The sequence below is a fragment of the Emydura macquarii genome, unplaced genomic scaffold (genome assembly GCF_026122565.2).
Source record: "Emydura macquarii macquarii isolate MOO-44397 ecotype Brisbane River unplaced genomic scaffold, CSIRO-AGI_Emac_v2 contig_2676, whole genome shotgun sequence".
Lineage (NCBI taxonomy): Eukaryota > Metazoa > Chordata > Testudines > Chelidae > Emydura > Emydura macquarii.
Window position 1 is genome coordinate 17,373,108 of NW_027132813.1, and position 24,714 is coordinate 17,397,821.

At 40.9% G+C, this 24,714-nt stretch overlaps 1 protein-coding gene across 1 annotated transcript in view; it reads left to right on the plus strand.

The window, feature by feature from the left end:
- The window catches only part of PTPN14 (protein tyrosine phosphatase non-receptor type 14), a 158,184-nt gene that overhangs the window by 57,070 nt on the left and 76,400 nt on the right, over positions 1-24,714 (plus strand). Inside the window, exon 3 of the mRNA XM_067564969.1 lies at positions 7,213-7,382. Coding sequence (XP_067421070.1) covers positions 7,213-7,382 — 170 coding nt within the window. The remainder of the gene's footprint in view (positions 1-7,212; positions 7,383-24,714) is intronic.

The window sequence follows — 24,714 nt, forward strand, 5'->3', positions numbered from 1 at the left end:
AGTCAACATCTGGATGATGTTAAAATTTACAAGTTCCACTGCTCTGGCATTTGGTGTTGGAATACAATCTGGAGTGACCTCATTTATGGAATTCAGTTTTAGTCTTACTGGTCTCCTGACAGTGCTGAGACATAAAGCGGACATGGCTTAACCCAACTAAACATTTTGCAGGTTAACAGGATAGGAGTCAGGACACGACTTAGGAAAAACACTAAGTTTGGTGCCAGTCTATTCCCACTAAAGAAAAAAGGGAAAGTCAGTGTGTGACTACCCCACACTCTGGTGCTCAGAGTCCATCTAAAACATCCTTGCGGCTAGACAGGCTAGAAGTCTTTTAATTCTGTAGAAGGACACGAAGAAGGATGCTGCAACCTATGTAGAAGGATGAATGCATGAGGGAGTGAATCAGGAAGCTTAGATAGGTAAAAGCACAAATCCCTCAGAGTTCTGGGGCCTTCAGCCACTGGCATTAGTCTCATTCTTGACCCAAAGGGGAGGTGTTTCCCCTCAAGCAATGCTGGAAAGCCACCTAGGCATCCTTTCGAACGTCTCACCATAATGGACTTAATGTCCAGCCTCTGCAATCTCACTGCTTTAGGCAGGAGTGGAAATTTTCAGGGGTTCTCCACCTCAGGTGCTTCCCATACACAGTGTATCAATTTGGGGTACTGCCTTTGGATTTCCCAAAGTTTAGGCTGATCTAAAAGACATAGCAGAGAGGGTACTGTGGTTATCTTCAACTTAGTTTTTCCTAATCTAAACTAGTTCAAATGAACACCCACCCAGTGTCTGAGGATGAAAGTATCAGAACAGTATGCTTCATCTTCGCAGCTCTTATACCATTACTCCCAGCTAGTTTTAGCATAACTATCCATGCATGCATCTTGTCTTTATCTGAGCACAGTATTGTTAGTAGTATTCACTTATTGTTCCTTTTCCCACCTTTTTGGTCTATTTCTCATTGTTTTCTTATTACATTTTTTTTTAAATGATGTAATTAATCTTTTAATTTAGAAATTTCTTAATCTAAATTCCTCTGCCAGAACTAATGCTCTTAGTTGATTGATGGTATAAATGTCATTGGAATTTCCAATTTTCATGTCTCCACCTGCTGGGTAGGAGGTCATATTACCCATGTGCAGGCTGACAATTTTCTTAAGTACAGTTGGGAAACTTGATAATTTATCACATATCATGTGACACCATCACAATCTCTAACCGCAAGTTCTGATGTCACAAATGGAAGATAGGATATAAATAGTTAGAGAATATCAAAATTTAAAGACAATTTTCATGTCGATAGTGATAAATAATGAGGGAAGAATCCCCTCTGTGTGTGCACGCACACATACTGGCAGAAAATATGGCAAAGAATCAGAATGTTAAATAGAGTGTTTTTCATAAACCGCTAGTAGCTTTTAGATTTTAGTAGCTGCATGTTTTGTGTATTTCAGTAAAGCTCAGAGCCCAAGTGTAGATGTTTTGGGGTCAAATCCTGTCTCCTCTTCTAAAACTGCAGAGGTCCCAGTCAGTGTAACCAATGTAATTTTGCCAAGGTAGTGGATTAGGTGAACCTATAGAGAGGAGATTCACTGTGCATCAATGAGTCCAGTTCTGTAGTGAATTCCATTGCATGGAGCTGGCAGATCTGCCTTCTTACGGGTCACCCTGTCTTTGGGGGCAGTAGTAGCCAGAACTGTGGAGAAGATAGAAGTTCTGTTTCCCAAAGGATTTTGAGATTTTTGAAATTTGTCTTCATTCTGAACAGAAACTGAAAATAGAAATTTTCCACAAAGGAAGATAACCTCCCTCACCCCCTTCATTTCATGCAAGCATTTTGTTTGTTTCAACTTTTAAAATGTTGATTATAATATAATAGTATATAATACTACATTTAAAAAGTCTAAACAAAAGTAGTTTCCAAACAAAAAACAAAAGCATTTCATTCCAAAAATGTCAGAATGCCTTGGCACTTTTTTCTCTATTTCCTTCCGAAATAAAATTCGGACAAAATCAGCCCAATTTCGGAAAATGTTTGGATATAGATAGAGCTGCCTATTTCTACAGAATATGGTTCCATCACCAGTTCTCTGACCCAGTTCTAGTAGCAGCCACAAAGCACTTCCTCTGAATTGTGGGGCACGGGCAGAATTGCCTTTCCCCTAAGCTTAAAATAACCTCCATGTACCAAGATGCAGTGTCTTAGGCTAGGCATGGGGACAATTTAGGCCAAAGAGCAGTTTTGTTTCTTGTCCTGCACCAATTCTGCACAATGTTTCTTCCCTGAAAATTGCCTTTTTTCTCTCTCACTAACTTTTGAGTCCTATCCTCACTTTGCCTTTATCTAGGTTGTTTTTATAATCCTGCATTAGTCTCTTCTGTAAAATTGTATATTTTTGTGTGTCTTGCATCTAAAAATAAGTATTTTAGGCTTTGGGGTACCTAGTGATATTAACTGTAAATAAACAGTAGTTTTGTTTTTAATTGGTTAGACTTGTATTAGTTCTCCTGTTATATAACACCCAGGTGTGTTGTAAATTGTACCTTCAGGATCAGAAATAAACACCTTTCAGTCAGGCTGACTTGTAAGGAAAATATTTTGTTAAAAACAAAATTCATTTTGCTTGAGTTGACTGTGTATTGTTGTGGAAGAGCTATCAATCATACCACACATGACTGAAAAACAGTACATAATGGGTTATGCATATTTTTATTTGATCTCAAAGGAATGCAGATCTTTCCCTGACAGAGTCAGAGGTCAAGCATAGGTCAGCTGAAAATGTAGCCATGTAACTACTGTAAAATCAGTTTGAATCCTTTTTAGTAAGCATCAGCTTGAAGATCTGATTCATTTTGAGTTGTTGACAGTTATCAGTTGCAGTAAAATGAACTTTTATGTAAGCATTGTAGGCCTTGATATAATGCTAAAAGTACCAAAAAAAACAATCTCCCACCCACACACAAATAAGGATAGGAATTTAGTATAATAGAACTTACGCCTCTCCAATAAAAGAACTCGTAAATATGTACTATTACAGAAGAATTTTGCTGTGCTCGCTGGCTATGAAACTTTAATGTCTGTTTCTTTTTTGTTTTGGTTAAATATCTGTATATGTAACAATGCACTTCTAAAACTGATTAAAGATCAGTTGATTGTTACTAAGCATGTGCAGCAAACTTCATATTAATTAAATTAATTAAACTTGATATTAGGCTACTCTCAGTAGCCAGACATAATGAGGTTGGGTCTAGCCCTACCTTTTTAAGTAAGAAAAATGGCACCTTTAGCACAATATGATGCTATAGAATTTTATGTGGATCACTGGTTCAGTACTGAGGCAGATGGAAGAGTGCTACTTATTCAATTGCCAACACATCTTACTACAGCATGGTTTTTTCTTGGAAGATCTCCCATCCAAGTACTGGTCGGACACAACAGGATGTTTGCAGTCATATTGCATCAAATGTGTTTGACTTGATTTGTGTCTCAAACTAAACAGGATTATACCCAATCAGTACATAAATGGGAGACTTCGAAGAACAAGCAGCTGTAGTAGATGGTGATCTCCCCTCTAAATCAGTATTGAACTGATATCCCAGCATGGGGTCAGAGGGAACTCTTATATTAGAGCAGTGTGTTGATACTTTATGGCAAAAGCAGCTGGGATTCTGCCTCTTGCTTTTAGCGTTCAATTTATACTTGGTTTTATAGCTGAATATACCAGTAAGTGTTGAGTCACTAGATTCCTTTGAGTGAAGTTGATTAGTTCAATAGGTATTATCTGATTTGGCCCCCTCAGCCTTTCTCCTCCAGGCATTCCCACCGTGCTGTCTGACAGATGAGTAGGGATGTCTCCATTATAGACTGCAGGATATAGCAAAGTTTATTAAACTAAAAGTTGTGGGGTTTTTAAGCCTCTACAACAAAGCTTTGTGTAAATAAAGGTCTCATTGTTCATTTTAATGAATTGATTATTATATCTTCTACCTCATCATCTAAAGTGCATTAATGCACTTTAATGTCACACCTTCAATTAATTTGGTTTGCTGTGTGTCCCTGTGTAGACATGTCCTCAGTGAAAACTTCCTAACTGTCAGAACAGTAGCACAATGGAACAAATTGCCTAGGGAAGTCGTGGAAGCTCCTTCACTGGAGTTTTACAAAAAGAGGTTGGATAGCCATCTGTCTTGGATGGTATAGACCAGTAGTCCCCAAACTTTTTCTGTCATTCCTCCCCCCCCACACACACAATGGAATCTGTCCTCAAGCCCCTTGCGAGCTGTGGCTGGGAGCGGGGCTAAGGCCAGGACCACAGTTGGGAGCCATGGCTGGGAGCAGGGTTGCAGTTGGGTTTGGGAGCAAAGGCCGGAGGTGCAGCTGGGGCCATGGCTGGGAGTGGGGCTACAATAGGGGCCGGGAGCCAGGGGCCACAGCCAGAGCTGTGGTTGAGGCTGACACTGGGAGCGGGGCTGGGGCTGCAGCCGGGGGCAGAAACGGGGATGGAGTGGGGTTGGTGGCAGAGCAGAGCTGGGTGGCACTCCCTCCCCGCCTTCTATAGGGGGTGGCCAGTGCTTCGCCGCACCCCCAGAACATTCTTCTGTGCCACCTGAGAGGGGTGCACTCCAGATTTTGGGGACCAATGGCTTAGACACAACAAAAATCCTGTATCTTGGCAGGAGGTTAGACGAGGGTAATATGATTCTAATCTGGGAGTCCAAGGCTTACCAGATATTGAAATGTACTGTCCTTTTATCCCTGTAGGTGAGGTCCCTCCACATCAAGGTTGAGGGTACGTTAGTAGAACAGTGGGAGGGAGGGTTACACTGCCATTACCACTGTTGTACCCAGTTTAAAGCAAAACTAAAAATTTCAATAAAGTCTTTGATAAACATTTCAATAAAAATATATTAAATATATTGAAAAATATATTAAACCCTATGAAATGGAAACAACGTTGAAAATGTTGGAACCTTTTACAACTTTTAACATTCCAACCACCTCAAATTCTGATGAAAAAAATATTTAAATAAAAATGTATAATACAATGTGTGTTATGGGCAAGGCTGTTTGAAAATTGTGACTTCTACCCTACTCTTGCATTTTTTTGGTACAGTGAGGCAAACTGTCCCTGTTTTGATTAAAATCAATGTAGGATTTCCATCAGGATTTTAAAGGAATAAGTAAAATAAAAATATTGAGACAACAATGCATCCCAAAGTATAAATTTAAAAAACAAAAACAAAAAAACCCCAAACCCACAGTTAAAACAAATTTGCAGCTACCTAATCTTTCCATGTGTGTAATCATCATCAAATGAATGTTCCTTCCTTCCTAACTCATTATGACATTAGATTAGATTTAGTTGAAGGTGGGAGGAGAGTAGAGATTGCTAGGAAAAGGAATGTGTGGGAGCAGAAAAAGTATAGTGATTTCATCACCTTTAGAAAGAAACCCTTTAATACATGAACTCTTGAAACTAACTAGTTCACCCTCAACATGAAATGACACAGACCTTACTGAATATATTGTACTGAATTTCAAGTTATTAAAGGGCTTGTAGTAATCAGTCAGTTTGGACTGAAGTTTCCATTGTCAGCGATCTTAAAAATCATCCGAATAACCAAGATTTTTTGTAGTGTATAGTTTGCATTAGTTATTCAAAGGCTAGGAAAAAAATAAAAATACTGTGAATAAGAGGCTTTGAACAGCAGAAGGTTTTTACCCGGGGGATAAAACTAGGTTTGCTACAATGAAAAGGTTCTTCACGATCATATCCAGGAAAAAAAATTCAAACATTTTGAATCACTTCAATTTTTTTCCAAGGAAAATGAAGTGAATTCATCTCTATTGTCTAAGCTTCTTGCATGTTCTGGTGGATATGACAGGCTGTCCAGTGGTAACATGCATTTCAGACAATTAAATGTGGAGCTATGGAAAAAGAAGGCGAAAGTTTAATGGGCATTTATGAAATAAGGAAAACGATATGCTAAATGCTTTAAGGATGGAGAAGTAATAAGTCACAAACTGAAAGGTTGGATACACTTGTGAGTGCAGAGTTCTTTTTTGTGTACGTGATAAATGATTCGTAAAAAAGCTGTACTAATTAGCTGAATCTCAGCTACCTGGCTTAAAAGAAAATACAACTCACTGAGGCATTAACTCTGACACTTTCAAATATTTTATAATGCCAAAGGAGTTAAACAACCCCACCATCACCCAGTCCTGAAGATGACTGAACTCCTATACAGCAAGATAAGTAATCCACAAATACAGAAACTGTATGTCTCTTGGTATTAGCCATGGAATAGAGAGCCTTTCATCTCTAGGCAAATGATTCAGAACCAGCCCAGATATACAATTCCCAAAAGCTGGTACCATCTAATGGCTGTTTGGACTTAAGACGAACAGCTTGTTTCACCCAGATCCCCAGTTTTTATTGGACAAGTATCCAGATAAAAAAAAACCACTGCCACAGCTAACAGCAATCGTAGCTCTGTAGTCTAAGCAAAGAGGCCAGTGACTGAAGCAGCATGTAGAATGAACTGCAGTAGAACTTCAGAGTTACGAACGCCTCAGGAATGGAGGTTGTTTGTAACTCTGAAACGTTCGTAACTCTGAACAAAATGTTATGGCTGTTCTTTCAAAAGTTTACAACTGAACATTAACTTAATACAGCTTTGAAACAGTACTATGCAGAAGAAAAACGCTGCTTTCCCTTTAATTTTTTTAGTAGTTTGCATTTAACCCAATACTGTACTGTATTTGCTTTTTTATTTTTTTCCTCTGTGGCTGCCTGCTTTGTGTACTTCTGGTTCCAAATGAGGTGTGGGGTTGACTGGTCAGTTCATTCATAACTCCGAGGTTCTACTGTATATTTCAAAGTGTTACAGTGAGGAGGAAGTTCGCGATGGCACTACCCATGCTGTACCCATTTTGTGGATAGACAAAGAACTTGTTGCTGGGGTTCAATGTGGCATCTTTCGCACGTAAAGAGCTGTAGGAAAAAAAGATTGTATATATTTTCTTCCAGAGTTTTCTAAAAATTGCCTCAATTTCCACAGAGCATCAACTTTATGTACATGACAAGTAATGTCTTGGAATGACATACTATTGCCTTTCATTTTCATTTGCATTTATGACCTCAGTTGTATGTATGGTCTTGGTCAACTGGCCCAAAAAATAAACTGTCGTTATTTTATTTCTTTATCTAGACACACTACTTTGGCCTTTGGTTTCTCAGCAAGAGCCAACAAGCACGATGGGTAGAACTGGAAAAACCTCTGAAGAAACAGCTGGACAAGTTTGCCAATGAGCCTTTGCTTTTCTTTGGGGTTATGTTCTATGTGCCCAATGTGTCCCGACTGCAGCAAGAGGTCACAAGGTATGTGAATTCCTTCTGGTTGCACTGTTGATGGTAAATCTGTGACATAGCTGGATATGAATGGATAATTACTCTTTCTGGGTTTGATTTTTAAGATTTTGAGTGTCATGGTCATCTATTTCGTTCCTTTCTGGTCCAGTTCCAGGTAAAACCAGTGAGAAAAACCACCAATTGGCATATCCATTTAAATAGATTTACTCTATATGTTGCATCAGCTTGTGTTCTGCAAAAACAAGATGGTAAAAATACACATTAAAACAGGAAATAAAATGCAACCATTTGCCTCAATTGGTGGGGGAACTTGATGGGGCCAGCGATTGAAGAGGGACAGTCCCAGCAGCAAGGGAAGGAGCCATTTGCTGAGGGACTCCAGACAGCTCCATCCCATCTGTTGGAGTCTTTGGCACCCATTGACCAGTTGGGGCAGAGGGGCAATGATTTGCCCACGAACACCACCTTCAGGGGTTTAACCTGGAGCACGGCCATGTGGAGCCTCTTTTGGCTCCATTCCAGATGCCCTGCCCTCCCCACCCTGAACAAGGAATGAGAACCTGGCCTGGTAGGTGCTGTGGGTCTAGCCCATTGCCTTTTTGGGGATCAGGAAGGAATTTTATCTCGTACCGGGCCAATTGGCAGAAGTCTGGGGAGTGTTTTTGTCTTTTTTGCAGCACCTTGAAGCCACAGGGGGTTATGTAGGAATGTGCTTAGTACCTAGCTGACATACTTGGTCGAGTTGTTAACTTGTAGCCGCTTACTGCAGGTTTAAAGGATAAAATGAATGTGCCTGGAGGAAAAATACCTGGGATTTTGCTGATGGGCCTTAGGCTCATGGCATAGGGTCGGATCTTTTGGCCCTTATGGGCCAAAGTCCCCACCCTTTGGCATCTTCTGTCCCCCTCATGGGGTAGGGTGTAAGACTTGGGGCAAGCTGAGTCCTGGGGAATAGGCTGAGGAGATCCTATCCCGAGTTATGGATTCTGTGGTAGGAGCCCTGTAACCCGCGCAATAAAACCATCTGAATGTCTAGTATAGGAGAGTATGGGTTGCGTCTGTCCCTTGTGTTGAACTTTAATAAAGTTGCAGCCTGCCACTTAAAATCCATCCATGTGTCTGTCCCCGTTTCACTTCCATGTCCGGATCAATTGGAAGGGTAATACACCTGCCAGATCTTCATGTGTTTGGTGTGGTTTTCTACAAGCCTTACACAGACGACATCTGTTTATGTTTTTGGTTTCTATTTTATGTTGTTTTGGCATCTCTAATAACGTCTGCTGTAAATAAATCTTGGTTTTGTTTTCTGTCAGTATTTTTCTTTCTTGTGATTTTTTTTCTCCTCCTGCAGTTCAAGAAAGAATTGCAATTAATCTTTTTTTGTTTTTAATTTCAAACTTTATTTTATGTAAGTTCTCTGTTTGTGACACTTTCCACCATGATGACAACACAAGTCAGGAAACAGCGGCTGGCTTTTGTAGAGCAAGTAAATGAAGATGTCAGTGAGTTTTATATAGGTTTTACATGAAAAATGGGGATTTCTTTCTTGTCTGGGGCATGGTGGATCTAATTTTGGATGTTTTTAGTTTTAAAAGGAACACCTTTGCCACTCTGTCCTTTCACCACTGGGTATTTAGGTGCCAACGAGCCAAATTGTTGGCTAGACTGACAATAAAAGCTGCCCTGGATAAAAGGCAGCCTAGAGAATGAATTTTGACTCAGTACCAATTTGTTCCCTGGTTCCCCACTTGCTTGATGGTAGAGGGGACAAAACTTGTGCCAGCCCTTCAGCAGGTCTCATTTCCCTTAGTGAACATATTGGGGGACAGACTCAAGCAACTGTCTATTCGTCACCCCTGCCTGCCCACCTGCATGGAAGGGGAAATAGCGGGACCCTGGGGTATATCTACACTGCAGTAAAAAAACTGTGATGGGCCCATCTCAGTTGACTCAGGCTTGGGCTGCAGGGCTGTAAAACTGCAATGCAGATGTTTGGGCTCAAGTTGGAGCTTGGGGTCTGGGACCCTCCCCCTTCATGGGGTCTCTGAGCCTGGACTCCAGCCTGAGCCCAGGTCTATACTGCAATTCTATAGCCCTGAAAAACCGAATCAGCGGATGCAGCCAACTGCAGGTGTTTTGCTGCAGTGTAAACATTCCTTGGATGCTGTGACATGCAGTGCTGGTAGCTCTCACAGGGGAGAAGAGAAACACTCCCTTACTACTATGCACAGGTGTGTTAGGCATTTGACAATCTTGCTTTAAGTAATTTTTCAGGAAGGTAATTCTGAGACCTTTTAAATCACTGTTGTACTTGACGTACTTCAGGTTTGAGTGGTGGCTATTTTTTCCCCTAGAGCAGTGGATGATAACCCTAACTGTGGATTCCTATAATTACATTTTGTGTTTCTTTAAGCTGTCTTGACAGTCTTTCTCATTAAGTGACTACAGTGAACATAATAACTCTCTAAGCATATTATATTTATAAAGGCATTAAAATTATGGAGGATACAATGGAAATATGTGGCTTCTGTCTTTGTGTTATATTACTTGTTATGAGAACAAAGAGACTCTGGAAATTAAAGGGCAGTAAATTTAGAATCAATAAAAGGAAACATGACCCTACACGGTTCTATAGTGGTCTTGTCAAGGCAAAATTGGTGCTAAATATCAATGAGCGGGATAATCTCATGGCATCCAACATTTAGCTATGCAAATCCAGATAAGGACAAGACATTTCATTTTTCAAGATAAAGGATGCTCACTTGTGGGGATCGGGAAGAATTCTCCCTTCCATCTTGGGTGGTGGAGGATATCTGTGTCTGAAGATTCAGAGATCAGCTGAGGCAAGACTAGCTGGACAGAGAGTCTAATTTCTGACAAATCTTGAACAACAGGATGGTTATTCAGAGTAGTCAAACTTAAAATAACGACAACAACCCACAGACAGAGAGCTTCATGCAACCACTGCTCCACTGAAGGCAGCTGCTCCCTCGGGTGGGGATTTGGCTACCCTATTTTTAGGAAAGGAAGCTGTAACTTCTACTCAGTGCTCCATAGGATCAGTGCTAGGCCATGTTTCCTGATGGAGTTTCCAGAGCTCCCCTTCCTGAGAGTACTGCCTCTTAGTGCAGGGGTCCTCAATAACATTTTTGGTGGCCTTGGTGCGGCACCAACATGCAGGTGGTTGCTCTGACAATTTTTCCTAAAATACTTTTTTAGCATTAGAAATAACAAATAAATAGGCACATATACACATCCAAATCATTATTATTTATTTATGTAGGGGTATTTGCAGACTCAATAATAAAAATAATGTACAGTTGTCTGTAGTCTTTACTGGACCTAAACAGAATAGAAACATAAATAAGGTGCTTTGCATGTTCTTGTCTTTGTTGTTTCTTTTGCTCTGTTGGTTACTTTTTTTTTTTTTTTTTTTGAAGACTGGCTAGCTAGTAAGTCTGCTTCTGTGAAAGTGATATCTGTATGTTTGTTAATATCACTGGTCATGACAGACTTGCTAGCTAGCTGGGAGGCTCTGAAAAGTGGTATTAACAAATATACAGATATCACTTTTCACAGCAAACCTACTTAGTCCCCACAAGTCCAGGGACAAATTAAACTGTGGATGGGGAGGTGGGTAGGGAGGCAGCAGAATCAGGGGCGATGGGGGAATGGATGGGAGGCTGGGGGAGGCTGGCGGGGAGGGGAGGAAGCAGGGGAGCTTGGCTGCAGGGATGGCCTGCTTAATGGCCCATTAAGACATTGACGGGTGCAAGGGGCCCTGGGGGAGAAGCTAGGGATATACATGATGAGTCACCAGGACTTGTTCATGTGACTCTGGATTCCATTTTGGTTCCTGTGAAATTCCACAAGCAGCATGGCAAGGGCCAAAGGACGTAAAAGGCAGGTGCCCGGGATCCATTTTGTCTTCGATCCTGTTCAGCCACCTATATCTACCTCTGGATCAACTCATCTATAACTGAAGCTGTGAAACAAAGGACTGAAACCCATCCAGGTACAAGCCTGGACAAGCCTGCTAACTCCACAATTCTCCTGGAAACCTGATATATATGGACTTTTAAATCATTTGTATGTATCTGATTGCTTTAATCCTTTAACATTTCTCTTATGGTTTGTTTCTTTCTTTGTATAATAAACCTTTAGTTTTAGTTACTAAAGGATTGGCTGGCAGCGTGGTATTTTGGATAAGATCTAAACTTATATTGATCTGGTACTGTGGCTGACCCTTTGGGGTCAGGAGGAACCTTTTTGGTAAAGAGCATAGAGTTTAAATAACTGGTCTCTTCACTGGACCTAGTGGCTGATTGGGGGCCAGAGACTGAAATGCAGTAAAGAGGGCTGTATATATTTTATTTTGACTTCTTGATGACCAGTGTGGGGAATCAGAAGCAGTTTGTGGCTGGTTGGGAAGTCTGGCTTCAGTGCCACCCACCAGTGCTGGGAGAATCTGCTCTCCTTTTACAGCCTGCCCTGTCCTTGGCATTTTCAGGTGTCTGCCCTGGGCACGGAAGGGTCACACCCATTCCTTATGGTGTGGAAGAGGGGGGAAATCATCGCTGGCTTTTGGGCTCTATGGTGAAGGGAAGGTAGGATGTGGGGCTGGCCGTGTGCTCTCCTGCACTCTCCCTGTGACATATGGAGTCTAGTATATCACTGGGCCATACATTGTGAAAATGCTGGTGAGAGGAAACTATACCGCAGAAATGTAAATACTGTCACTTTAAAGATAGAATGAGGTTGACTCAAACTGACTCATACACCAGCATCCATTAGCTGTGACCCTTCAGGCTTGACTAAGGAGCATGCAAGATCAAAGGGGCATTCAGAAATGGTAGGATTTAAGAGGAAATTGGGAAGTAGTTCCCAGTTAGGTGGGTGAACGTTAGGGGAGGTAGGAACAAATAGCCACTATCAGTATTATGCTCCCCTGTTCCACCCTAGACAGTACACCTGATCAGACATTTATAGGTTGCATTTTAAGCATTCAGTAGTGGCCTAATTCAGGAGTTTTACCATTGACTTCAATGGGAGCAGAATTAGGCCCATACTAAGCGCTTCTGGAAATCCCACCCGATGTTGTTGAAATACCGGAAGGTAAATTCACCCTAACATGGTATGATATATGAAGGCTGTTATGCCTTTTAACATAAAAATGGTCCATCTGTCTAAAAAGGACTGGGATCTGCAGGGTGGGGTAGAGACTCCTGAAGCCCTGCCTTGGCTAGATAGAATAATAAGTAATAAACTGACTGCAAATCAAATTATTAGTCACCTAACCAGGGCCCTATATTTGGGTAGATGTTATTGTCTCTTCATCTAAATCACGTGAAGAGAATCCAGGTACTATGTTGGTGATTGCCTTTATAAATACATGTCATGATAACTCATAATTAGATGAGTGAGTGAGATAACAGAAAGTCTCTGGTGGCAGAAAACTCTGCACTTAGAAACTCTTGGTAAAAGTTCCCTTCCAGTTTAGAAATTCATAGCAGAGTATAATATAAGCGGATGCCTTTTTTTTTTTTTGCTGCATGATCAGCGGCAGTTTTATTATTTAAGTGGTCACATCGTTTTGGTACCTGGTTTATCCACAGATCCTTCTAGGATTTCTCAAACCATCTGCCCTCAATGACAACTATAGCAGAAGCGATTGGGATGGGAGTAGGGGGTTTGGCACATTAGCAAAATATTTTTTCATGAAAGGCACTACTTCAATTATAGGCAAGTTAAACAACAACTTTTCCAGTCTTCCAGCTGTTCTCCAAGTTACCAGCCATCACAGGTGGAGATGTTGTGCCTGCTTTGGCATATTTAAAGCGCCTGGGATTTTCATAGTGTCTGATATAAAATGGTCTTTGTGATGCCCTGCAGAGTAGATATTTGCATAGATCAGAAATATGTCTGCCTTTTATTTGCTGCTAACTCAGAGGAGGCATCCTTCCAACCATTTGTGCTTTAAAATAAGCCTTTGTATAATGTCTAGTGCAAACAAACTTGTTTTCATTGTACTCTTGTTCTACAAACAGACCCCACATGCTCTCATGGCTGCTTCTTTTATGGGTGTAACGCTGTTTTCTGTGCAAGCATCAGTCAATCCCCACTCACTGCAGGCAATTCCAGGAGAAGCCTGCTCTGGAGATTGCATATTAGTGCCCAGATCATCCCAGTCTTCAGGCATGATCTTGCCTTGTGGAGCCTTTTTTAAATTCACTTTGCAGGAGGTATTCAGTACCTTGTGGAATTTAAGTCCATTGTTCTGAGTGGGATTAGGCAGTGTTTGGCCCCTTGCAGAATTGGGCCTGTGGAGCCAAATCCTGCAAGATGCTGAGCACCGTTCACTCTCATTGAAATCAACATGGTTCCAAAGTGTACAGCACCTCACGGGAGGCATGCTGCACCTTGGAGGATTTTGTGTACTGGGAATCTTGTAGGAGTCGTTCAGCACCATGGTGGATTGTGCCCTTAATCTGAATCCCACTCCCAGATCTGCATTTTCCTTGAGGAAGGCAATGTAAAGCTTTTATGCAGGGGCCAGGTTTGGAAAGGGACTGCCACAACTGCACCTGCAAAATTTGGAAATGAATGTATTTGCAAATGGAAACAGAGAGTGGCTGCCAGGAATGTTTTTGGAGGCCCTTCGAAACTCTGGCCCCAGCTCTACCCTCTTTTTAACTCGATTTATATCCATTTCTTCTTACATTTCACCTCCTCCTCCTTTTCTTTCCCAGCTTTACTGTTCTTGCTTTAAACAAAGGTTTCTTCTTCACAGCCCTTCTCTTCCTGTTTTATTTTGCTTCAAATGCAAAGTGAGGAATTTATAATGTGCTGTTACCATTTACATGGCAACAGAATGCTATGAATGTATGCTTTTGACTTCACTGGAGAATAGGGCTGGAGGAAAATCTAGGTTGTGGCTAGATGTGGAACATAAATATATTCGGGGGGAAAACAGAAAATTGCTGGCAAGATCAAGGCTCTTTTTTTCCCTCTCCTTTCTGAAGTTTTTTTTTTTTCCATTGAGGAAAATTCCCTTTCTTAAATATCTAAACTATTTGAGATTATCTCTTCTATGAATCCGTTTTGTTTGTGTTTTTAGATAAGTTAACGTTCCACATCATCAAATGCTGGAGAGCATGGTTACTACATTTATAATTTTCCATGCAAATACTGTTTGATTGTTTTTTCATTAGTCACTGTTGTTTTTAAATGGAGCTTTTAATTGCCTTGATAAGGTTGGATTTTTCTATTCCAGTCCTTTGTGGCAAGCTCAGTGACGTGGAATGATTTTGGCTATTAAGGCAGTACAGTACATTAAACTGCTTTTATTTTTCATTTTGGTCACATCTGTACCTTGTGGCTGAGAGTCTTTCTTTTTGTCTGCTTCAGAATTCAAAGTGGAGTAATGGTTCGAGCAATATAGCCACTCCATGGCTAAAACAGATCTTCAGAACATTATAACATATGTCAAGAAAACCATGGGGTTTGTACCATAGGATTTATCCAGGACAACCAAGAGTGCGCTTGCCTGAAATAATGAGACATGACAGACTATATGGCAGTGCTGATTAATGCACACCTCTGGTGTGAAGTAAGGCATGAGACAAAGAAGTGCGACATGTTTGTGTTTTACTTAGATTTTACAACAGGCATTTAAGAAACTTAGATACTTATGACTTTTTTAAATGACTGTTACGTAGAAGATCATCAGAATTTTTAAAAAGAAATAATTTCAAATGAAAATTTGTTAAAAATAAATAAAAATAAAATAAAATGAAACCTTTTATCACTTGATAGGCTGGGAGGGATGTATGAGAGCTGAGAGCGAGGGGAGAAAAATGCAAGGAATGGAAAGAAGGGATTTAAACATACAAGGCCAAAGTCTGATCTCTCTTACCTCAGTGTACATCTAGATTAACTTCACTAAAGTCATGGCTGTTAATTCAGATTTAAAACTCCTGCCCTCACAGCCAAGTTCTCAGTCATTGGTAGCCTTAACAGGCTGCACAAATCCTCAAGTTGCTCAAGTCAGTACTAAAATATATAAATAGCACTTCAAGTCTCAAACCAATGTCAGAGTGTTAAACATTCCTCACCTGTCCCACCTCTGGGAAAGCCTTACTCCAGACAATGTTGCTACACCTGTTATTCTTAATAGCACCTCATTTTCACAGTGGACTATTGCAGAAACTTCCAGCATTGCAGCAGCAGCCTCTTTCTCTGAAGCATGTTATCATCTGATACAACAAGTGAGCATGCTTTGATTTCTCCTTTCAGGACAGGCTTTATGTACTCTTTTCACCTTTATCTGTCTGGAGTTGTCATCTAGACATTGGTATCTCTAGATTCTGATGTCTCAGTTCTGTAGCTTTTCAGGGCTCTAGGGGAAAAGACAGTTTGTTTGTAACAGTTTCTTGTCCAGTTAGGTAACTTCTGAAGGCCTCCAAAAATGTATTGTTTTTGCTTTGACACTGGCTCAGATCTTAGCATAGCGTAAATTGCTGTAGCTTCGTTGACTTCAGTGGTAGCAGTTCCAGTTCACAGCAGCTGAAGGTCTGGCCCATTGATCGTAACTTTAAAACAAGTAACCATTTCCTGACATAGCGATCCTAGCGAATGAGCACAATAAGAGAGATCCTAAAGCAGCAGGTATTAGAAATGGAAAAGAATGACTGAAGTCGTCTATCTCTTCCTTCTCACTGTTTGCAGGATTACTATGTCTAGTTTTAAGAGTTCCAGCAGTGAGACATCCACTTCTCTGTCAGGGGAACTTTCATAGCCTAATAGATCACAGGAAGATTTTCCTGACATCGTCTAAATTTCCCTTTTCTTAGTTTCATCTCTATACTCATAGTTAAACTCTGTTGTCTCCCACTCAGTAATTCCCTTCAAAGAAACCGAAAGATTATGCACATTAAAGAGATACTAGAAAGGTTGTTAGGCTACACGTTGACCTACTTTGGCAATTGTCTGATAGGCCTTACCTGAAGGATTGATCGAAAGTGCTATAACCAGGAGTAATGTCATGACATAAAGAAAAGGAAAAATTAGACTATCAGCAAAGATGTAGTAATTTTGAGATTTTACTGTAGTACAATCTCCCAAAGGAAACAGCAGAAACTTGAATCATGTAAATCCATAGTGGACAAAAGCAATTAAATTTACCCTAGGGAAGAATTCTGTATTAGACTAGATAATCTGATGCATTTCTCTTCTCCCATTTCAGTGTTTCTGTGACAATTTAAAAAAAAAAAAAAAAACTGGATTTTTTAAATATTGATAATTACTGCAACACAAAATATATTCACGAGCCTTATTTCCCTTCTCTGTAAACAAACCAGTGTTCAAATGTCTTTGCTTTTTTTTTTTAAATAAGGAAAATGTTAAAGTATGAGTTCTTCACATTGTTATAATGTGGTGGTGGGGCGGATTGTTTTTTTCTTTAACAATGCTCATTAGATTCGTCCCTGTTTTTTCCATTTCTTGGAAATGTTGTTTTAATGGCTTGTAAAACTCTCTTGTGGGCTTAAAAATAAGAGCTCCTTCAATTGAGGCAGGCGTAAGATTCAGCATTAATTCCTGTTTATAAAATAATTTGCTGAGGATGGCAAACACTTCTCCCTGCCGACTCCCTCTGGTGAATGAGGAGCTTGTTCTCTGTGTGTGTTGATTATTGAAAGCTGAGCTTCTCGTGCCAGATATTTTCAGAAGCCGTTGACACCCAGATCTAATCTAAAACATTATACTATGCTTTTAGCCCGGAAAGCGAGTGTGTTTTTGTGTGTGGTGGGGGTGGAGATGGAGTACATATTTAACTATTCCATGGAATAATGTTGTGTAAATAGAAGTGTTAAGATCCAGGCTGCTTTAAAGCAGGGAAAAAAATGCTGGTTAGTATGTTTTGAAGGCCAGAAATGTTGTAACAACAATGTCCTGGCAGTGGAAGCATAATGTTTTCATGTTGATCATTAGGAAATATTACTTCATTTTCATTTGGGGGCCTCGTCTCTTATTCATGCATATATGTCACTCCCACTCGGAGTTGTGTACCTTTAAAATAAGCTGGGGTTTTGCATAGTGCCTTGTTAAATGGCAGCATTTCCCCAAGGGTTAGGTTTTAAGTTCCTAGTGTTCTTAAAATTGTACATCTTTATCATAGATATTTAAAGACATGGGGCCAGACCTGTCTTTGTGAGTGCAGGGGAGAGCAAGTTGTACCCCTCTGTGCTTTCCGGGAGAGCTATGCTGGTGGAAGCATTCACGAGTGGGAGAGGGCGGATGGCCTGGCCTGCCCTTTCTTGGGCTGAACTCACCCATTTTGTGTGCTCTGGCAGCTGGCTCTGGGCCCCTTTGCGGGGGAATGCTTCTGACTGAAATACCATAACTGGAGCTTACCACCCAGGAATGACTCAAGCCCATTGTTAGTACAAATACATAATTTTACAGGTATATTATAACTACACTAATGTAGGAAACAGTCTTGCCAACTCTAGTGATATCGCGGATCTCACAGTAGTTTATGTTAAAACCCCAGGGCCTGGAGTCATACAATTCATGAAATTTTCAGCTTTCATTTGATAAAAAAATAGCAGATTTCTAGCCAACGTGGTTGCAAAGAAAAGCCTGAAAATGTGACACAAATGCACCTTAAAGGCTCAAAATCAAAAACCAACATGAAACTAAAAAGAACCCCACATTTATTGTTTAAAAAAATCTAATTGATTTTAAAATAATCTCATGAATTTCTGGGGGCCTGACTCATGGTTTTTTAATACTTGGGCTGGCACTTCTGTGGTCGAGGGCAGCCAGCTAGCTGGACAGCTCTCACAACAGTGAAAGAGGAAATTTTGGCCTTGGACGGGGAGGAAAGCCCCGTACATTATGAACAATGCTATATGAACCACAGAGAACAGACAGGGTTTCCTTCTGGGAACTTTGTTTAACTCTGACGGACGACTAAGATTCAACACAAATTCTGTTTGTAAAATTTGCTGAGGATAACAAACCTTTCTCCCTGCTGACTGGGATTCTGTCAGACTTTTCAGACCTGTTGCTCAGAATAACTCTGCTGTCCTTGCATAGGGAAATAGTAAAGAAGCATTGTGGCAATCATTTTAAAGGACTACTCAAGTTGTGATATTGTGCTAGAGTGGCGTAGGATGTGACCATGTCTGTATTAGCTGGCCCCAGAGAGGCCTGTTGTTTACTCACTAGAAGTAGATTTTCTCCTTTAACTCAAGTTGTAGGGGCGGATGGTGTTGGAGCTGCAGGTCCTGGGTTTTGTCCCTACTGTGTATGTGGTAGTGAGTTTGTTGCACTAGCACTGAATGATCTCTCTCTTTTGCACTTTCCTCTGAAGCTGTTGGTCCTGGCCACTGTTGGGAGACAGGATCCTGGAGTAGATGGACCACTAGTACAATCTAGTATATAAACTCTTATGTTCCTCTATTTTAAGTATGTTATGGCTGTAGGCTTTTCTCCATTAGATTTTTCCAGTACTGCCCATAAATTTTTCAAGAACCTTCCAGCTGAAGTCTGCTTATGTGATTTGAATGTGTTCCTTTGTTTTTGTTTTATGCTTGATTGAGACTCTTTTAAAACCACATTTTGGCACCATTGTAAACTTCCTGTGATGTTCTGCAGCATGCATGAAAATTAAACTTTTTTTCCCTTTTGAAATGAAGTGGAAAATTACAAGGCTAGCTTTGTTTATGCGGCACACTATCTTAGGGAAATGAACGGCCTTCTGAATAATGAATTAAAAAAAAAAACTATGGCCTGAGGGATTGTAGAGGGAAGAGGTCTTTAGTAGCAAATCTAGCTAATCATGTAGCATTTCAGCTGATAAGACTTACTGCATTAAGGTAGATATTTTCTTTCGGAGGCTTTGTCAAAACTTTGGTTTGGGGTAGGGCAGGAAGCTTAAAAAAACCCTTTTTTTTTGTTTATAAAGTCCTTTGTTATGTATTATTATTAATAGAAGTAACATTTCTCTTAGAGGTGAAATTAATCTCGTGGCTTCAGTACAACTCCAAGTGGACAATATCACAAAAAAACATGCCACAAATACAAATAGGTGAAGAACTGAATGGGTATGGAAAGTGCATTACCCTCTTGCCTCTAGAGGTAATCCCTCCAAATCAGGAGTGAGGCACATTGGTGGGGGTAGCTTATACTATTGTTGCCTGTGATAAACCTTTTCCAGGGCTTGAGGATTTAATTCCCTAGGGCTGTCAAACTGTCACCTTCCCCAATCATTTATACTTGCATATAAAAAAATATAAGATAAATTAAGTTAAAAATGTCATGTGATGTGACACAAAATCTTTCAGATGTTGTATTTTTCTCCTCCTCCAGAGGCATAATGTAGGATTAACTTCAGCTAAAAAAAATAAATCTCTAGGTGCATGTGCATCTTGGGCAAATTGTTTTTGGAGATTTGAGCTGAAATACCTGTTTGCTGAACCTCTCCTCTTTATTGTCATTTTGACTATTGAGCTCAGACATTGACACAGAAAAGTAGAAGCACATGGAAAATAAATAACATTTTTTCATATCTGCAAAAAGCAATAGAATGACGTTGTCAATTGTTAAACAAGTTTTTTTTCTGTGGTGTTCTCTGCCTTTTGTGCATAAAGATGACTGTATCCAAAGTTTAAAGAACTGAACTGCTTTAATGGAAATTTTACAATCTCCTCATGAGCCTCAAAGCATTTCAAGACACTACTTATGCCTGGGTGTGTAGGAGCAAACATGGGTCCAAGGAGCAGGCCTGTTTCTTTCTGCAGCATGTGGTGTATGTATTCGGGTACCCCGCAGCACAGGTTTAAGTTGCAGTGTAGTTGGTGAGGTACAGCTTAGGTAAGTAGAGTTCAGACACACCTGAAGGGTGTGGATGTGCACCTGAGTACATATCCTATATGGATCTCTACTTGCCCGAGCCATGCCTTCCTATCTACATAGCTGTTTTTAACCATGTAGTGTCCTGCTCTCTCTCAGTTGCTGGAGCCTTTCTCTGCCAAGGAGAAGACTCCAGCTGTAGGGGAAAGGCAGTGACAGTGGGGAGGCAGCGGGGAAAGGCTATGTCAGCTCCCCAGTGATAGAACCTTTCCCTGCAGAGGGAAAGACGTTGGCAGCTTCGCACTGCTGGAGCCCTTCCCCACCACAGGTAAGGACTCCAGCAGCCGGGAGACAGCAGGGAGAAGCTCTGCCAGCTGCTTGCTGTTGGAGCCCTTTCCCAGCGCAGGTAAAGATTCTAGCGGGGGAAAAGCTCCGGCTGCTCCCTGCTGCTAGAGCCTTTCTCCACCTCAGGGAAAGGCTCTTGCAGTGGAGAGGCAGCAGAGATAGGCTCTGGCAGAGGAGTTACTGAAGCCTTTCCCTGGCGCCTCCCCCTGCCAGAGCCTTTCACTGACACATGTAGCTACGCATCACAGTGTGGATGCTGCCTGCTTTTCATGGCAGCACGTAGCTACACATGCCCTGCACCCCGTTAAGGGCCTAATTCTGAGAGCTACTGAGTCCTGTCAACTTTACCGCCTGTTTGTCAGTCAGCGTTGAGGGAGCTTAGCCTCTTGACGGATCTAGCCCTTAGTCTTTGTGGATATACCTGAGTATCATGAGGATGGGTGCAACTTGATTTAAAAAAAATAAAATATCAACATGTGAAATAACTGTGAATGCTGGTGAGAGGACATGGTTTGTGATAATCTCACAGGGAATTCGTTATCCTAAAAATAGCCCACATTTTAATGGTTTTATGAAAATCAACAAAAGAGCCTACGAAGGTGCAACAGCAAAAAAAGCAATGTGTTAAAACTAGAAATATTTCCTCTGTAGATTTTCCTGTCGTCTTCCCTCTTTTCAGTTAACTCTCATCTCCCATATACCGGAAAGGAAATACTTAATTAAAATGAACCATATTACAGCACAAAGACCAACTTATGCTTATTCACTAATTAAAAATGACAATTGCTTATCAGCCTATCTGAGACAGCCCTACCAAAGCCCGGGCTAATTTTTTGTACGTTACTGGAATGCGAATTATGTCTAAACTTCACCAGGAGAAGGATGTTGTCATGCTGCATGGAAACACAGATCTTTCAAATAAATAAACAAATATTATTCTATTTATTAAAAAATACATTTTTAGAGAAATATTTGTTGAACTGACCTGCCCCTTTCTTGTCCTATTTATACCTTTTTCCTTGTGGCTGGCAGTAAGGAATTTGGTCCTAACTGAACTGAAAGTAAGTGAGATTAGTGAATGGATAACCTATGTTAATTAATCTGTTGTTGTCTCTTTTCTCCCCTGGTGTGTTGTCTAAAATTTCAGTACAGGTAACATGCAGATGGTTAACAAATCAGAGAGGGCTGTGTATATTTTTTCAGGGGCAGTCATGCTAGGAGCCTATCCACTCAATTTCTTATGTTAGGAGGGAGGGAAGGATAATGTTGCATCCTTAGATCCTCAGGTAGCGGTGGTGGCCATTGGCCTTCCCTTTCATTTACATTTGGTGAGAGGAGTGTGTTCTTTCAGGTAGGAGAACTTCAGGCCTGCTGATCTCTGTCTTTGTCACCTAAAAATTAGGCTATTGTCATATGCTTTACATGGGGTTATCCTAAAAAATAAAAATACCTCTTTCAATCAGTACAGGATGGTGTTGCTGTTCATTAAGGAGTGTTGTGTGCAGAGTGAACATTACACAGTTCCATAGTCTACACTGCTTCCAATTTTTCTTAAGGTATAGCTGAAGGAATTTTTTTTTTTTTTTTGGGACGTATAAATGCCCTAACTGATTTGGAGCTAGTTCTTCCTGTGAGATGCTGCTACAGTGTCTATCGGCAGATACACACAGGGGTTAACAATGTTGGTTTCAACCAAAGATATGTCTTCACTGCAGAATTGACCTGAGCTCTTACTTGGGTGTTGCCTCAAACCTCTCCTGTCCGCACACAAAAACCCCTAACCTGAGTTAAGTGGTGCTTTCAACCTGGCGAGCGTGAGGCTGGGGGTCTCACTCCGGTTGGTAACCCATCCATTTTGCAGTGAGGACACAGGCTAAATCACTCGAGCACTGATAGTCCTCTAGCGCCTTCCCACAATTCCCCCTGTGTACTCAGCAGGACAGAGAAGTTCTTCCACAATTTGGTGGGAAAGAATCATAGAGCAGCTCAGTTTACTGCCGTGCAAAGAAGCATGGGATCTGCCCACACAAGTCATCCTGACACCCAGGGAGCATGGCATCAGTAACTCGGGTATGGTTTTGCACAAAGGCTGCTCATACACAGGCTAAGCTAAGCGGGGCTCTCAGACGTGGGTGCCGATTGCACAGCCACACTACAGTGAAGATATACCACATGAGAATGCTGGTAGCAGGGATTCTCCATGAGGGAACCTTGACCCCAGAATTTATTCCTAGTCTTTGGGTTAACAGAGTCTGGAATTGGGGGACTGTTCAGGCCACAAAGCTTGTCTACCTGAAGGGGAAGCCAGGATGTGAATCTGGCCCCGTGGACCCTGCTACCATGCACTAAAAGTGCTGCTACAGCAGTACCTCAGAGCATGCTACAGAACATTTTGTGTGCAGTAGCAAGGACCACACAGCTAGTTAATGCGTGGCAAAGTAGTGGACTGTATATATATACCACGACTTGTCTCACCCTGCGTCTCCATGTAGACAAGGCCCTTGTCTGGTTTCGTTGCTTTTGTTGGGGAGTTTGCTTTAGAGCTTGTAGTAATGGTGCTGGAGTGGCATTTATTTATTTATTTAATTTATTAATTTTTAAGAGTGCTGTATCCTTTGGGTGCTGGGCTGGATTGTTATGAGCAAGTCTTCATAGCTGAGATCTTTGTCCTTAAATTCTGAACATTTTCAGACTTCACACAAATGCCTAGAGATTGGGATAGATGCTTTTTCAATCCAAATAAATAACAATACTGACATGCCTAGGCACTTCATTTTTCTCTGTCTCCCCATCCCTCTTTATTTTCCAGTAAAAATAAACCAGAGGAAATGAAATGCAAAAAAACAAGAACCACCCTATGTTGGTGCTACATTAAGGTTCTGTATCTAAAGACAGAACAATTAGGAAATGCAAAAATTGAAGTATAGTTCTTTTCTGGAGTGACTGTAAAAATTATTATTTGTCTTAGAGTAACACCAAATGAGATTGGGCCCCACTGTGCTAGGTGCTGTACATGCTCATAGGGAGAGACGCTCCTTGCCTCAAAAGCTTGTAATCTAAATAGAGACAAAGAGTGGACAAAAGGAAATGTTGTTATCCCCATATGACACATGGGGAACTCAAGCATAGCGAGGTTGTAATGTATCCAGTGTCAGAGAGGAAGACTGTTGGAGAGCTGCATCTCCAGAGTCTCTGTCCAGTGCTTAACCATGAGATCATTCTTCCTGAATAGGCTTTGTGGAGTTCCACATTTATTGTATCCCAAGGAGTCCTATATCAAGTTTGCCCTATGTACAAGCAAAAAGTTGCTTTTAAATGCCAGTCCTGTAAATTCAGCCTGAGATCTGAAAGCCTGGCTTTGTTTCTAGTGGTTTGTGCATCTCCACAAGTAATAGAGATACTGGGGACCAAACGAAGCCCATATTTACCTTTGCAAACCCCGTTTTCCTCAGATTATTTTATTCCCTCACCTATGCATGTGCAACTGCACTGAAAACCATGATGTAACTGCACAGTTTGAAGACAATGGTATTGTACAGGTGACTCTGCAATTGGGAGCTGCTTAACAGTTCTGTTCATGTGTAAGTCACAAAGAATGCAGTTTACTTCCCAGATTTTTGTGTTGGTTTGGTGTAGTAAAAAGGTGGTACCTTTTTTCACTACAGATATGACTGAGTACACACACACACTGTAACCTGAAGAAGAGATCTGTGGAAGCTCGAAAGCTTGTCTCTCTCACCAATAGAAGTTGGTTCAATAAAGATATTACCTCACCCACCTTGTCTTTCTAATATCCTATGTCCAACATGGCTACAACACTGCACACACACACATTGAGTAGATCTGCTGTGTCAGAAGTGCCATTTTTACCATGACATTTTAGAACAGATCACACTTGAAGGATCACAAAATAACATTAACTCATCTATACTGTACATGTGTAACATTGCTCAATTACTGAATCAGCTAATAAAGGAACCCCGGATATGTTACAATGGGCCTGTTTAAAAAACAGGGGAGTCCTGAGGTCCACACACGTTTTCGACACAATTATGTGATTCACATGTAATCGTGCAAGAAATGTCATGCAAAAATGTATGGCATGTTGCTTTTAAATTCACTATGTCAAAAGATAAGC